General features: G+C 49.7%; 1 protein-coding gene and 1 long non-coding RNA gene across 2 annotated transcripts; one reads left to right on the forward strand and one right to left on the reverse strand.

Moving 5' to 3' along the window:
- Positions 1-309: 309 nt before the first annotated feature.
- LOC311512141 (phospholipase A2 inhibitor and Ly6/PLAUR domain-containing protein-like) lies at positions 310-4,602 on the reverse strand. Its single transcript, XM_084613206.1, has 5 exons — positions 4,429-4,602; positions 3,872-3,988; positions 3,031-3,183; positions 2,466-2,606; positions 310-626 (listed from the first exon to the last, which is right to left on the reverse strand). The coding sequence occupies exons 1-5, from the start codon at positions 4,475-4,477 to the stop codon at positions 484-486; spliced, it is 603 nt and encodes a 200-aa protein (XP_084469332.1). The 5' UTR covers positions 4,478-4,602; the 3' UTR covers positions 310-483.
- Positions 4,572-14,106, forward strand: LOC311512142. The gene is made up of 4 exons (XR_014709408.1): positions 4,572-4,663; positions 10,065-10,147; positions 11,542-11,704; positions 13,819-14,106. It is a non-coding gene; the product is annotated as an uncharacterized lncRNA (long non-coding RNA).
- The last annotated feature ends 2,776 nt before the right edge of the window (positions 14,107-16,882 follow it).

Below are 16,882 nucleotides of genomic sequence, written 5' to 3' on the forward strand. Positions count from 1 at the left end.
TAAGAAATACCCCCCTCCAAATAAACAAACCCCCTTTTCCAAATGACTCTAGGGCCCGTAGGAGGGTGGGTGCGGCTTCTGATAGCCCCACGACCCCTGCTAGAATTAAACACAGGAGAAATCAGCCCGATCATCACAAACACACATGTAATCCCAGACACACACCCACACATGCACAGACTCACGATCTCACACACAGACAAATGATCCAAGACTCCCGGTTACACACACAATCCAGGACTCAGGACTATACGCACACACACAGAGCCCAACAACATGATTACAGACAAACACACACCCACACACGACCATTTTCTCCTGTCTGTTTTATTCCGTCAATCCCACGAAAGGGGAAGTGAATCCGAGTGGGGCGTGGGCGCCTTTGGCAGGGGGGCACTCGCCCACCCCCTGCGGTGTGTGGATCAGGAGAGGACCTTCGCCAGCAGGACGGTCACGAGGGCTGGGAGAGACGAGTCCGGTTGGTTATGGAGCCACACGGGAGGCTGGTCTGCATTCGGCCGTGGTGAAATTCATACTGAACCCCCTGAAGGGTTTGTACGGTTGACTATAGGTGCAGGCAGACTCGGTGGCGCAGCCTTTCATGGTGGTGTGTATGGTTGTCCCACCTGTGGGGGACCAAACAGCGGGGTCAGTGTCTAGCGACCTACGACCTCTTACGGCTCTGACCCTATACAAACACCCTCCCTCTCCTCCTCTGCACCACTCCCTGCTGCCCATCTAGACCTGCCCCCAACAGTCTCCCCCTCCGCTCTGATATAGTCTCACTCTGTGGACACCTGGGCAAGTCATGTAGGGCCCTGATCCCTAATGAACTTTGGAGCAGGCCTGTGTTAGTCCCACCATTCACCAGGCAATGGTGTAGCTCACTGATGGTGTCAGAGCTGGGATCCCTAAGAAGCTCTCAGTCAAGGGGTCTGTACAGAACCTGGCATGTCGGGACTCCCAATTTCAGCGGGAGGGTGGGGGGGCATGCAGCACCTTGCACAGCGGGGATCCCCGTCTCAGCCAAGGGGTCTGTGCAACATCCGGATCAAAAAGGTCCCGATCTCAGTTGGGGCATCTATTGTACCATTCCACAACCAGTAAGAAAGAAATCTCTCTGGGACCTCCAGGTCAAACCAGCTGGGGGATTTCTGCAGGAGTCCCAGGGACAGGGTGTTTGTGCCATCACTTTTCCTGTATTATTTTGATTTGTAGAACAGCAGGCTCTGGAGACACCATGGCAGTTTGGGGCCCCATTGTGCAGGGTGCTGTGCATAGGACAGTATCCCGTCTCCGCCAGTGGCCAGCACTAGATTCTGTAGAGAAAGGATCAAAACCGCCCAACGTGTGGGATAATCTCCTCCTCCTCTAGGTCTCGTCCCAATTGCTAAGAGCTAGAGCTCCCCTCACGACCTGAAAGAGGAGGGTCACTATCCCCGCCAACATTTTTACGATCTTTTATTCTGATCTCTCTGATTAGCCCACAATCCCTTTTCGAATCTTGCTCAACTCTTGACCACAGCAATTTCGTGGATGGGGAGTTCCATGGACTGACGGTTTATTGACTGGGAAATGTGTTTCCTTTCATCAGAATGAACTTGTCCCTTTTCAATTTCATTGAACATTCGCTTACATCCTGTCCTGTGACAGCAGGCGGGCAGGAGTCCTCGATCTCCCCGCTCTAGTGGTCAGTGACATTTTTCAGCTGAAACTTTTTTTCAGTGAAAAATGCAAATGTGACCACTTGGGAACATTTTGCAAATTCAAAGTTGCCCAATTGTTTCAGTTGGAAGAAACCCCCATAAAAAAACAAACTCTGGGGGAAAAAATGGAAACTTTTCCCTCTTTTGGTTCAAAACAACTTTTCCTTCCAACATTTAATTTTTTAAAAAATTTTAAACAACATTAACAACCCCTCAAAATCAAAACGAGATGTTTCGTTTGACCCAAAATGAAACTTTTTCTGACTTTTCAGTTTGTTGAAAGTGCTGCCCAAAAATTAATTTTGATTTCACCCGAAACAACTATTCTCTCCCAATCTTTTGGTGTCGGTCTAGAACTAAATTATCTATCTATCTATCTATCTATCTATCTATCTATCTATCTATCTATCTATCTATCTATCTATCTATCTATCTCCCTTATCACAATCATAATTTCATATGTTCTATCACGTCGCCTCTCTTATGCCCAAGGAAAAATAGCCCCAGTTGGTTCCCCTTCTCTCCGCAGGCTTTTCCAGACCTTCCTTGTCAGCTGTCTCCAAACCCTCATGAATTCTAAAATGAAACCCCAATGGGTGCGTAGGGGAAACAGAGGTACAGTGAGGAGAAATCATGGGGACGGTATCCAGGTGTGCTGAGACTCTGCCTAATTCTTCCCCATGGCAGAAGATTGCCCATGTGTGTGGCTCCCTCCTGGATGGGGAAATCTGAGCGGAGAAACAGTCGATTGGCAATTACCGCTTTTCATGGTACCGCTGACATGGATGCAGTGGGTCTGGGCTCCTGGGCAGTCGATGATCTCTTCACTGCAGTGATGGGAAAACAAAGAGTAGCAGGCTGGGCAGCGGAGGCCGTTCAGGGTGGTGTTAGCCGGGGACGCTGGGAAGAAGCAGAGCAAATGCAGTCAGCTCGGGGGATGGGACCCAGGACGGGTCGGGGCTGGGAGAGCAGCTGGGGGCTGCACAGCTCAGCCCCGGGGGCCCCCTGCAGGGGGCGCTGTAGCTCCGGGGAAGCCGGGGGCAGCAGGGGCAGGGGAGGGGTTTGCAGCAGGGAGCTCTGGACCCCGCCCCGGGTGGGGCCAGCTGGGTTGACACCTGGGGGCAGCCTAGAGCCCCGCCCACTAAACTCCACCCAGCCAGGGGCTCAGTGTTAGTCCATGGGGTGCCCCAAAGGATTCTTTCATAATCCTTTTTCCATCCTCCCAAAGAGACCCCTGCAGGGGTCAGGAGGAGGAGAAGGGGACGTGAGGAAGGGGAAGAGCTGGAGGGAGAAGGAGCAGGGAGACGGAGACGGAGCTGGGTACCGGGAAAGGAGGCTGTATTACAGGCCTGCCCCATACAGCAGGCGGTGCTCGTGCTCGTGGATATCCCGTTCCCCAAAGTCATTAAAACAGGATCGAGGCCGCACTGGCTGGAGGACACACAGGTCTTCATAAAGGTCGGACTCTTAATCTCGCCTGCATGGGAGGAAGAGGAGATGAGGCTTCATTCACTGGTGTCGCTGTCTCCTCCTGCCCATCGCAACTCTTCACGTGTGTGACCATGATCAAGCTAAAGATGGGGAAACTGAGGCATGGCGTACAGGAGTCCTGGCTCCCAGCCCCCCCCCTATTCTTACTCACCAGACCCCAGTCCCTTCCCAGAGCCAGGGATGGAACCCAGGAGTCCTGGCTCCCAGCCCCCTACTCTAGCCCACTTGACCATGCCCACTTCCTGGTACTGGGAAGAGAATGAAGGAGTGCTGACTCCGAATGAGACTGTGTTCGGAGCTGGTTCAAGGTCTCCTGCACGCACCTATTCCCTCCACCCCACCACTGTTCCTCAGACATTCTTGTCAACTGCTACAAATGGCCCACCTTGATTATCACTACAAAAGGTTTCCCCCCACCCCCCCCACTCTCCTGCTGGTAATAGCTCACCTTACCTGATCACTCTCCTTACTGTGTGTATGGTAACACCCATTGTTTCATGTTCTCTGTGTATATAAATCTCCCCACTGTATTTTCCACTGAACGCATCCGATGAAGTGAGCTGTAGCTGACGAAAGCTTATGCTCAAATAAATTTGCCAGTCTCTAAGGTGCCACAATTCCTCCTTTTCTTTTTTGCGAATACAGACTAACAAGGCTGCTCCTCTGAAACCCACCTACTACGGTTTCTGTTTTAATAATCCCACAGGAATTCGTATCTTCACTGCAGACTTCGACTCTGCCCGTACAGCTGTGACATGCGCTGATGCAAACCTCGCACGAAACACAGGTCCCTGTGGAAGGAAAGGCAACACGATGCACCTGGGCAGAGCCCTCACTCCACTCTCTCCATCCCCACTGACTCCAGTGCAGCTACGGGCCATTGACCCCAGCTGGGAACTGGCCCTGAATTTCTTGGGTTTGTGCCAATGTCGTCTGTCCCTCCATTGCAAAACCGAGTGAGGTAGCTGAGAAAGGGGGAGAAATCTTTCCCTCTCCTCGAGCTCGGTGGGAGCTGGAGGTCCCCATCTCCCCAGAGAAGATCGGTGGGGAGAATTTCCTCCACACGGGACAGGTGGTGAGAAGCCCCCCAGCCCAGGGGCAAGATCTCAGTGCTGGGGCATATTTCACCCCGGGGAGGAGAGCTGCTCCCCTCCAGAGCAGCTATTCCAGGGTGGGTCTTTTTCTGTCGGCACCGGGCAGGGCTCCAAGACCCCCGAGAGCCCGTTCTCACCTGTCTCCAGCAGGGCCGAGAGGAGGCAGAAGAGGAGAGGTGTCCTCATGGTGCCGGGGACGCAGCCGGACGGTGCTGAGAGCCGGGGGTCTCTGACGCAGCAAAGGCCGGGGCTTGGCAGTTATCGACAGAGGCGGGGACGATGTTGCAATTGGTGTCACCCTGTCCAAAATGGGAAGCGGGGAGGATTTTGGCTGATGGCCTTGGGCTGTCAACACGGAGGCCCCCCAGGAAGGTAAGGGCTGGATGCTGTGTTCGTCACACGCCCGGGGGCTGCTCAGTGCACGGCCCTGGGTTTGACTCAGGCCTGGGGCACTCGCGCCGTGGGCCAGGGTGGCGCCCGGCACCTGGGAGGCGGTGACGGTGGAGTGGGACGAGGGGGACCCTGGCATTGGGGAGAGTGCGGGGACACGCAGAGCCTAGGGGTGCCAGGTTTGCCCAGGCTGGCCCCTTCTCTGGGGTAGCTGTCCCCGGGAAATCTGCCAGGATGCTCTGTGCACACGCCCAAGCGGCTGGTGACATGGGCTGAGGATCATCCCGGATGTCCTGGGTTTTTGTATATCAGAGGTGGGAACCCTGGCACTGGGGGGAGGGGGGATGGGAGGTCACACAGCCCTTGGCTTTGGGGGGAGGGGAAATGGGGGGCACAGAGCCCCTGGCACTGGGGGGAGGGGGGATGGGAGGGCACAGAGCCCCTGGCATTGGGGGGAGAGGAATGGAGGGCACACAGCCCCTGGCATTGGGGGGAGAGGGGATGGGAGGGCACAGAGTCCCTGGCATTGGGGGGAGGGGAAACGGGGGGGGCACAGAGCCCCTCGCACTGGGGGGAGGGGGGATGGGAGGGCACAGAGCCCCTGGCATTGGGGGAAGGGGAGATGCGGGGGGCACACAGCCCCTGGCATGGGGGGAGGGGGGATGGGAGGGCACACAGCCCCTGGCATTTGGGAGAGGAGGAATGGGGGGGGCAGAGAGCCCCTGGCATTGGGGGGAGAGGAATGGGAGGGCACAGAGCCCTTGACATTGGGGAGAGGGGAATGGGAGGGCACACAGTCCCTGGCATGGGGGGAGGGGGGATGGGAGGGCACACAGCCCCTGGGGGGGGGCAGAGAGCCCTGGCATTGGGGGAAGGGGAGATGCGGGGGGCACAGAGCTCCTGGCATGGGGGAAGGGGGGCTGGGGGCATGACAGGTGCCCCGGCATGGGAGGAAAGGGGGCCCTGCTCTATTGGCCTCACCCTGTCACTGTCCAGCATTAACCAGTGTGAAGCAGGGTGGGGGTTTGGCACACGAGATCCCCGCAGACGGTCAGGCCGTGACGCTTAGTCCGGTGGCCGGTCTCTCTCCCCAGGGTCCCTTCGGTTCAGGACCCCGAGAGGGAGCGGTGGGGCTAACAGCCTGGCCCCCCGGCTGGTTCGCCCGCCGATTAACCCTCGTCTCCGAGACGCCGGGCGCAGGGCGTTGACTCACGGGCTGATGCTGGGCACAGTTCCCGGGCGCCATCTTCACGCCGCCCTTGAGATGCATCAGGGGGCCATTTTCTTTGGGCTCGTTCGTCTCCCCCTCCCCGTTCGGCCCTTGTCCCTCCATGTCGGCTGTTGTAGGGGGGCGGGACAGTCGCGAACTCGCGCTCGGTGTTTACGGCTCAGCTCGCCCCAGTGTGTAGGGCTGGTTATCAGCTCCGCACACAGACCCCCGGCTTCGGGGGGTGCCAGGGGGTCCTTGAAACGTTGGTGGCTGGGGGATGGCAGGGTTGCCAACCCTCCCGGTTTGGCTGGGAGTCTCCCGGAATAGGGCTCGACCTCCCAGAGGCTCCGGCAACCAATCCGGGAGATTTTTGGCCACTAACAGTCTGGCAGCGCAGTGGGGCTAAGGCAGGCTCCCGGGTGCAGGCCACAGGGGGGCGCTGGCCCCTCGAGGGGCTGGTTCCTGCGGAGGGGTTTAGGGAGCCGCTATCCCCCCACCACTGGGCCCTGCCCCTTTGGCACCAGCCCTAGGCGTGCTGTGTCCGTCTCTGGACAGGACAGGGGTCAGTCCCAGGCGCTGGTGGCGTCATTCCCAGAGCTGCCCTCGGTCACCGACCCACAGGGCAAACAGCCCTTGGGGGAGCGGGACCCATGTTAACCCTTCGGGGGCTCTCGCCCTGTCTTGCGGCTGCTCTGCACCAGGAGATTGTGAAGAGACCTGTAGGCTCCGACGCCGAGGGAAATCAAGGCAGGACTGCAGCGGGTCCATTGGCAGCAGGTTCGAGTCCAGAGCTGGGGCACACAGTGGGAGCTGGGACACAGACAGGGGCCCGGCAAACTGGATTTTCATTATTTTGATTGTTTCGACGGATCATATCAATGTTTATATTTCAGCATGTTTCCCTATTTTTAGCAACTGAAATTTCTGCAGTTGTGCAAAATTACGGGTGTGGAGCAGTTTTTCATCTGAATCTCCACCGTTGTGCAAAAGTATTGTTTTAAGCATTCTTTTTTCAATTTTTATCCATTTAAATTCCCAGTTGTGCAAACGTATGGGATTTTTAGGCATTGATTCCATTAAAATCTCCACAGCTGTGTAAAATTCTGGGGTTTAAGCATTTTCTTTTTAAATTTTTGTCCACGTACATGTTCATGCTTGTGGGAAATGATAGGGTGTTTTAAGCATTTTTGATTTCAATTTTTAATCCATTTAAATTTCCACAGCTGCGGGAAAACCAGGGGTGGTGTCCAACAATGAATATTTAATGACAGCAGACCCTGAGATTCGGAAAGTTAGAGCTTTATTAGGCCCTTTAATTGTCGACATCACGTGTCAAAACATCCAACTCTCTCAAGCAGCATGTCCCTCACTCTACTGAGCTGTAAATGTCTGTCATCATCGATGGAAATATTTTTCCGCTGGGGGAGGGGCATGCATGTGTGTGCGGTGAAATCGACATTTACCGATACAAATCAAACCCTCCCAAACCAACATAGATCACGCTGGTGATCTCTAGCGCCTTCTAGTGGCTCTATCATATAACAGGTGTGGAAGAACAGTTCTTAAAGCGGACGTTTTAGCTGGCATCGTTGCCATGTGCGTGATTATTCAGCCTGAGATCATAGGTTCAAGTCCCCCATACTGCTGCACCCCCGGAGAAGGTCAAATACCAGAGAGGGAGAGGAATTAAAGCTCAGTACCAATGTGGACACAAGAACAAATGGATATAAACTGGTCATTGGGAAGTGTAGTCTTGAAATTAGGCGAAGGTTTCTAATCATCTGTCACGGAGTCCCTGGGCGATGCTCTGGAACTGCTCCCCATGAAGCCAGTCAGGACTCTGGGGCAGTCGCCTTTCTGTGAGCAGCCTGTCTTCAGGACACACAGCTTCCACCTTCCCGGTCTGACCTCGGATCATTCAGCATCCTCTGCCCCTCCGTGCGCTTCCCACAGCGAGTCCGCTCAGGCAGGGCTCCTGGGGAAGCCAGAGGGTCCTGCACCCCAACTTCGCAGTCAGACGTGACTCTCAGCCAGCCAGTAAAACAGAAGGTTTATTAGACGACAGGAACATGGTCTAACACAGAGCTTGTAGGTGCAGAGAACAGGACCCCTCAGCTGGGTCCATTTTGGGGGGCAGTGAGCCAGACAACCACGTCTGCACTTCACTCCATGTCCCCAGCCAGCCCCAAACTGAAAAACCCCCTCCAGCCCCTCCTCCTCTGGGCTATGTTCCTTTCCCGGGCCAGGTGGTCACCTGATTCCTTTGTTCTCCAACCCTTCAGCTTTCACCTTGCAGGGGGGAAGGGCCCAGGCCATCAGTTGCCAGGAAACAGGGTGTCGGCCATTCTCTGTGTCCAGACCCCTGCACACCCCTGCCCTCTAGGGCTCTGCAATGATCATACACCCTTACCCCACCCCCTAGATACTTAAGAACTGCCTAGGGGAAACTGAGGCACCCCACACTATTCAGAGGAAACGTTAAGAACAGTCCCACTTCGTCACACCATCAGAGGAGTGAAGTTTTGGAATAGCCTTCCAAGGGAAGCAGTGGCGAAAAAGACCTATCTGGCTTTAAGATTAAACTCAATAAGTTTATGGAGGAGATGGTATGATGGGATAATATGATTTTGGCAATTAATTGATCTTTAAATATTCATGGTAAATAGGCCCAATGGCCTGTGATGAGATGTTAGATGGGGTGGGATCTGAGTTATTACAGAGAATTCTTTCCTGGGTATCTGGCTGGTGAATCTTGCCCAAATGCTCAGGGTTCAGCTGATCGCCATATTTGGGGTCGGGAAGGAATTTTTTTCCAGGGCAGATTGGAAGAGGCCCTGGAAGTTTTTCGCCTTCCTCTTTAGTATGGGGCACGGGTCACGTGCTGGAGGATTTTCTGCTCCTTGAAGTCTTTAAACCATAGATTCATAGATTCATAGATATTTAGGTCAGAAGGGACCATTATGATCATCTAGTCTGACCTCCTGCACAACGCAGGCCACAGAATTTCACCCACCACTCCTACAAAAAAAAACCCTCACACCTAAATCTGTGCTATTGAAGTCCTCAAATCATAGTTTAAAGACTTCAAGGAGCAGAGAATCCTCCAGCACGTGACCCGTGCCCCATGCTACAGAGGAAGGCGAAAAACCTCCAGGGCCTCTTCCAATCTGCCCTGGAGGAAAATTCCGTCCCGACCCCAAATATGGCGATCAGCTAAACCCTGAGCATATTGGCAAGATTCATCAGCCAGATACTACAGAAAATTCTTTCCTGGGTAACTCGGATCTCACCCCATCTAATAGCCCATCACAGGCCATTGGGCCTATTTACCATGAATATTTAATTACCAAAACCATGTTATCCCATCATACCATCTCCTCCATAAACTTATCGAGTTTAATCTTAAAGCCAGATAGATCTTTTGCCCCCACTGCTTCCCTTGGAAGGCTATTCCAAAATTTCACTCCTCTGATGGTTAAAAACCAGGGACCAATGCCTGCCTTAAGACACAAATAAGCAACTTGAAAGACAATCTTTATTGCCATATACTTTCACTGTTTCTTTGCTTTTACCCCTAGATATGTATCTGTTGGACAATCAAAGGAGCTACTTCCTTCCTATGGACCCCAAATCAGAATTCAACATATATTTTATACTAATACATTTATTAAAGTACTAATTAAATGCTAAATGTTAATTTGTCAACTTGAGACTGTGGGCGGAGACATTATGTAATCTTTTGACCATTGGCTACCATGCTTATCTTCTCTTGCTGCTAGACCTACCCAGGGGTTTGGGACTGCCTACCCCGTCATTTCCCTCCGCCCATGGAAAATCCATATAATCCATTGTAATCAATTGTTTGGCGGTGTCTCTGAGCCTAATAAGCACGGTGAGACTCCGCCAGCGCTGTGTGTAATAAACACACATGCTTGATTCTACACGGTGTCCATATTTTGTTCCTTCATAAAGTAATACAGCAATAATAACTAGCTGTATTGTATTATTTGATCTCGTGAGTTAAGTAATAAACTGAGCCCCAGCCCACGTCACTGCCATTCCTGCCTCTGGCACTGGCCTGCTGGCTGACCTTGGATGAGTTGCATCACTGTTCTGTGCCTCAGTTTCCCCATCTATAAAACGGTGATACGATACTTCTCTCCCTTTCTCAAGTGCTTCGGGATCTACCCATGAAGACTGTGACACAAGAGCTTGGTGACAGCACCATTTAGCCCAGCAGACAAGGTTCAAAATTGGTAAATGTTTTTTTGTGAAATAGTCGTGCAAGTCTCAAGAAGGGACACACTTTTTGGTTTCTTTGACATTTTGCATAAGTGCTTTGATTTGAAAAATTGGAGTAAAAAAGTGTGGGGTTAAAAAAAATTTTTTTCTTGTCCCCCCCCTCCCCTCCCAGTTTGTGGCTAAAGAATGGGGAGGGGGAGGGGACAGAAATGGAGGAGTGGGACGTCATTTTTTCATAGAATCATAGACTTTAAGGTCAGAAGGGACCATTATGATCACCTAGTCCAACCTCCTGCACAACGCAGGCCACAGAATCTCACCCACCCACTCCTGGAACAAACCCCTAACCTGTGTCTGAGCTGTTGAAGTCCTCAAATCGTGGTTTAAAGACTTCAAGGTGCAGAGAATCCTCCAGCAAGTGACCCATGCCCCATGCTACAGAGGAAGGCGAAACCCCCCCAGAGCCTCTTCCAATCTTCCCTGGAGAAAAATTCCTTCCCAACCCCAAATATGGCCATCAGCTGAAGCCTGAGCATGTTAATGGGTTGAAATGTTCAGAGTTGAGGGAAATAATGGGAGATCAGACAATTGTTTCATGACAATAGACACTGAGATTTAAAAAGTTAAAACAGTCATAACTGTTCAAACAGAAATTGGCAACATCACATGTCAAAATACACAAAGCAAATAGCCTTAAATCACGAACTTGTACCTGTTTGTTCTATTTGTTCACTGGTCCATTTATAAAAAATCTAATTTAAAAATCTAAACCAAGCAGCAGGGTTGTACTCCACGTACCTTTACATTTTGATTATGCCCAGTGGAAATATTATTTGTCGGTTTATGTGTGTACACTGCAATAGATTTTTATCAACACTTACCGACACAAATCAAATCCTTTCAAGCCTAATTTTAATTAATAATTGGCAAGCCGGCTAGGAGACTATTAGCCAGTATTAGACACACCAGCTGGAACTGAGTAGTGACCTGGTCCTTTGGATTTTGGATGGTAATCTCTGGGAAGAAATCTCCAGGCATTGAAAGAAGGAAAAATAAACCTACAAATAACAGATGCTCAACTACATTTCAACCGACCATGTATGGACAATTAAGAATGCAATCAACTATAAACACAGGTCTATCTGTTCTTTAAATGTATTTTATGAAGCACAGTGAGGTTATGCATAGAATTGTGGTTTTAAATTGCTTGCATTGGAATGTGGATGAACTGGGTTATTGTGGAAAAGGAAATGTGTCATGGTTTTATACTTCTTCATTAATTAATATTGTAGCATCTTATCAGGAACCAGCACAAACCTCAATTTAAGGGCAAGAGATTATTCCACAGTCTGGTTCCTCTTTGCTATGTGACTCCAAATTTCACGTGGAGTTATTGGTTCCATTTCAGGACGATGTGGATCTTGGATGTCCATTTGGGACAGGGCTGATGTGGAAAATATCAAAAGGCACATTGACTATTTCGAACACTGATGGCCTTGAGGCGCTGGCTACTGAGGACGAGGATGGTGTATAATACGCATGACATTGCTAAGCCGTTTAACCAAACCCAGGTAAAAAATAACAAATTAATTATAATAAATAAGGTGAAGTCAAAGATAAATTGTGTCATCAGAGAAATTATTCGAGGTGCTTATGGGAGTTATTTGCTAATGACCATAGCCAGCCCATCAGGGGATAACGAAAAAGGAAACTTGTCTGATCTTATTAAAGATGAGCAATTAGCCAAGCGGTCTTGTTCGGTGTATAGCAGAGACTATTGTGAATGGGCAATGCATTAAATCATACAAACAAAGTCCATTGAGCCCAATTCCTCATGCTAGTCAAGACAACCGTGCTCAATCCGGGTTCCGTGTATGTGTCTTTACCAATATGGGATCCTGACACTACAAATATGGAATAAGTCAATTACTGTCCATTCAGTAGGATACCCGGAAGATGGCATCTACAAGGACCTATCTCAAATACCGGTGAGTAGAGAGGACCTCGTAGAAGAACTGGGTGGAGAAAACAGCCTTGCTTTGAGTGATCAACTAATTCAGTTCAAACAGAGTGGCAGGATAAACAAACACAGGGCTACCATGGGGGCCCCTGATTTCAAAAGGGCAAACTGAAGGGAATTAGTTCGGGACGTGGACTGGCCCGAAGAACTCGAGGATCTGAATGTAGGTGAGGCTGGGAATGACTTTAAGTCAAAGTTGCAGAAGCTCTCGGAAGCCTGGGATGCAGGCGAACAATGTAGGGCCCAGATATGCCACCAATACGTGTTGGTCTTTCAGCCACGCAAACATGGAGGGCACCACGTGTGGCTTCTTCTACCACTGGGGGGGGCAGCAAGACGTGTCAGCACACGGTTTTTGACATCGCAACTCCAGTGGGTCGCCATGACGGCCAGGACGAGTACAATGAGACAGAGGAGCCAGCTGGTCCTTATGCCGGCCTTAAGAAGCTTAAAAAGTGGTGAGGCCTAGTAGTGAGGGTGACCTGTAGTACGGAGGGGCAGTCCTGTTAACCAATACATGCTGGCTAGAGTAGATACAGCTACAGCGATAGATAGACAGATATAGATCTCTTGTTAATAATGTGTGTTTTACGCACTATATCTATAGATACAGATTAGCATGCATCATGCACAAATAGCATTAAGCACAAACATTACAGCAGTTGCGTAACTGGCCTCCACCTTTCCTGTGACCCTGCTCACCTGCGCGAAGGATCCCACAGCTCCGTGCGTTAGCTGAAGTTCGCTTTGGCTGAAGGAGACAGGAGAGCTGCCAGGCTTAGGGCGGAGGAGTATTGTATCATAGCAGCAGGTCGGGAGCTATTCTCACAGGCCTGCACCGGGGTGGCCCATAGGAAGAGGGCAAGACACCGATTGTTCTACCCTTGTGCAGACCTAGGGGGCTCAGCTGCAATGCAGGTGAGTGGAACGCAGAGGTCAGGGGGACCCCATGGTACCAGGGAAAAAAGGGGGAAAGCGAAGGGTTAACTCTATGTTTGATGGGTGCAAACTGTACTTTGTACCTGTAACCAGGACGAGTATAAATAGATTGTTACAGGGGTGGAACTCTGGAAATCCCCCTTTTTTATAAGGTAAATGTAACAATGTGATGGGATCGTATTGAACATTTCCCCTGTTTCCTTATGGGCTTAGCGCAATAAAGCTAACCGCCCTTGGTTATGTGCTCTCTGGGCTACATTTCATAACGACCCAAGGGGTGGGCACGTCACTGACTATCAGCGGTACCGGTAGCAGTCTGTGATAGCCCATAATCAGACATTCGGGGATAAAAAACTTGCTTGTACTGTCACGACTCCAAATTTCTGCTCTTCCTCGTGCGTCACGCGGTGGCTATTCCTGGCTACTAACGCCTCTTCCCGTTTAGGGAGTGATCGTTTTACCTGCATTCATTGTGCATTGCCACTTACGGAGTTTGCTAAAACAGTATAAGTCTCGGGCAAATGCTCTTACCTCTGCGTCACAGATCACTTTGGTAAAATAATATAAAATCGTTATTAAATTAAATATTTAATAATAATCACAGCACCAAACAGGGTCCTGTTCGCTAATCCATATACATCAGACATACGCGTACCATGTTAATAGTCTGTTATACCCAGCACGAGAGCAGTTATGTTAATGGAAATACAATATTTCTTTCCACAGTGCTGTTCACTGGGGTGTCCCAAAACGCCTCGGACCGGGACAACTCCGCATTCGGCATAAGTGGGTCAGGAAAGAGTCAAAGCAAGAGACATTTGTCTGATGTCCCAGAACAGCCAACTTTACGTGCAACTGGCTTAAAATGCAGTGTCCATAACGGAGATAAGGAAAGGATCTTAGGAGGCAAATCTGTGCTTTTAGCTAGAAACCCTGCTACACATAGAAGTGCTTTTTGGGGGTGTATTTTTGAACCACCCATTCTGTGTAAGGTGAATGGAAAACACTGGGAGAAACAAGCATCCCAGAAAGATCAGTCTGGTATAAACTCTTTCCTTTCTGTATTGGCCTATTTTGTCTTCAACAATAAAATTGGCTGAATTTGGTTACTGGGTCAAGGGAACATTTTTCATAACAAACCAGCCATGTAGTCACTGCACTGGATTTTCCCTTCTGAATGGGAGTTTGTTTGACTCACACCCGATCAAGGGAAAGAGTTGGAAAGGTCATTTGGGATGAATGCTGGTGGCTTTCCACCACCTACAGAGGAAAGGACCAAACCACCTTCTCTTCACTGTCTAGATGGTGTGGTAAAGTATCATTATTCTTTATAGTGTTGTATTCATTTGATTAATAATCTTTGATTAAATAATTGCATTGGAGCCTGGTAGGTGACAATCTCGAATCGTTATGAAATTCAAGCAGGCAACAAATTGCAGACCTCAACGTGATTGTCAATAACGGTCATCTGGGCTAAGGACGTATGTTTTCCAACAGGGACTAGGGACAGTCTAAAAATGTTTTATTCTACTGTTATAAAGCCTGAGTGAAGAGCTCACTGCCGTGTTTGTCCGGTGCATTGGGGTGGGGTGAGGAAGAATACAAAAAACAATCAGAAAGCCTCAAAACAGGTTAAATAAAATAAGAAAAAAAGTTGGCCGGCAATGGGAAAACACTAAAGAACTGTATAATAAACAGTATTATTGATGAAGGGGCTGCTCTGTCTGCATGAAGAGCGATGAATAAAGCAGCCCTCGGAAATCTGTTTGTCAATGGGTTAAAAAGGAAGCAGAGGGGAAAAGATAAAGCGCACACAACAAATCAGGAGCCTCTTTCGTTTGCGCAGTTGGCAAAATGTAACAGTAACTTTGTGCCGACTCTCGGCGTACAGCACAATGGGAGAACAAAGATACAAAGGCAAACTGCCAAAACCAGGCTCTTGCTGGCCGGCAGGAAATCACAGGAAATCATGCAACAGCCAGAGGGGGATTAAAGGAGCAAAATAGAGAATTAAAGCAACAAAGAGAGGGGGTGAGTAAATGAAATACCTCCTTGTCTTGTCAGGCACAGGAGTGGGAGAATTTCATGCACAGAGCTGTCGGCAAGCTAAAGAGAAGGGACAGGTCAGATTGTTCAGAACAGTCTCCAATCCCATTTCCCCCACCTCTGATGGTTTTTTCTCTCTCTTAAACTTATTTGTAGCTATGGTGGGTTTATGCCGCTGCTTCCTCTCTGCTCCCCTTGCTGGCTTTTCTCCTTCTGTGGGTTTTGGAAATTCCCAAATACCTGCCTTCTAAACTTCTTTAATGGGTACCCACTTGGTCTTACCTATTCCTACTGTCTTACATGGTTTCTCTCAACTTAAAGCAACCTGACAGTGTTTTTGTGTAAGGAGGGGGGAGAGTTCAGGTTCTTTCCTCCGTGGCACGTTACTGTCTACAGAACTGTGACTGGTTTATTTTGTTATTTCAAATCATAGAATCTCAGGGTTGCAAGGGACCTTAGGAGGTTCTAGTCCAACCCCCTGCTCAAAGCAGGACCAACCCCAACTAAATCATCCCAGCCAGAGCTTGGTCAAGCCTGACCTTAAAAACTTCTAAGGAAGGAGATTCCACCACCTCCCTAGGTAACACATTCCAGTGTTTCACCACCCTCCAAGTGAAAAAGTTTTTCTTAATATCCAACCTAAACCTCCCCCACTGCAATTTGAGACCATTACTCCTTGTTCTGTCATCTGCGACCACTGAGAACAGTCTAGATCCATCCTCTTTGGAACCTCCTTTCGGGTAGTTGAAAGCAGCTATCAAATCCCCCCTCATTCTTCTCTTCCGTAGACTAAACAATCCCAGTTCCCTCAGCCTCTCCTCATAAGTCATGTGTTCCAGTCCCCTAATCATTTTTGTTGCCCTCCACTGGACATTTTCCAATTTTTCCACCTCCTTCTTGTACTGTGGGGCCCAAAACTGGACACAGTACTCCAGATGAGGCCTCACCAATGTCGAATAGAGGGGAACGATCACGTCCCTTGATCTGCTGGCAATGCCCCTACTTAGACATCCCAAAATGCCATTGACCTTCTTGACAACAAGGTCACACTGTTGACTCATATCCAGCTTCTCGTCAACTGTAACCCCTAGGTCCTTTTCTGCAGAACTGCTGCCGAGCCATTCGGTCCCTAGTCTGTAGCGGTGCATGGCATTCTTCCGTCCTAAATGCAGGACTCTGCACGTGTCCTTGTTGAACCTCATCAGATTTCTTTTGGCCCAATCCTCTCATTTGTCTAGGTCCCCCTGTATCCTATCCCTACCCTCCAGCGTATCTACCTCTCCTCCCAGTTTAGTGTCATCTGCAAACTTACTGAGGGTGCAATCCACACCATCCTCCAGATCATTAATGAAGATATTGAACAAAACCGGCCCCAGCACCAACCCTTGGGGCACTCCACTTGATACCGGCTGCCAACTAGACATGGAGCCATTGATCACTACCCGTTGAGCCCGACAATCTAGCCAACTTTCTATCCACCTTATAGTCCATAAATAAAGAAAACAACCCCACCTGTGTTAATTTGGTTCACTTTTAGATTTTGGGACCGTGTGTTTTGTCTGCAAAGGTTTCTCTTGTCTCAACCCGACTTTTCCCCCACTCCCTCTGTTTTTAAAGAAAAGCTCACAGGTCTGATTTTGCAAAGAGTTAAAAAGGAGAGGAAGGAGAAAATAAATCGTTTGATGTCAATGGTAAAACCTACCTGTGTGGCACTCAGCCCTGTAAAACCACAATGCTTCATCTG

The sequence above is a fragment of the Lepidochelys olivacea genome, assembly GCF_965140295.1.
Source record: "Lepidochelys olivacea isolate rLepOli2 genome assembly, chromosome: 24".
NCBI lineage: Eukaryota > Metazoa > Chordata > Testudines > Cheloniidae > Lepidochelys > Lepidochelys olivacea.

What these genes read in the sequence shown, in the direction of transcription:
- LOC311512141 (XM_084613206.1), bottom strand. Translation starts at nt 4,477, where the DNA reads ATGAGGACACCTCTCCTCTTCTGCCTCCTCTCGGCCCTGCTGGAGACA. An exon ending in CTCGGCCCTGCTGGAGACAG is followed by an intron (nt 3,989 to 4,428) that starts GTGAGAACGGGC and finishes TTCCTTCCACAG; the next exon opens with GGACCTGTGTTTCGTGCGAG. An exon ending in TAATACAGCCTCCTTTCCCG is followed by an intron (nt 2,607 to 3,030) that starts GTACCCAGCTCC and finishes GCTTCTTCCCAG; the next exon opens with CGTCCCCGGCTAACACCACC.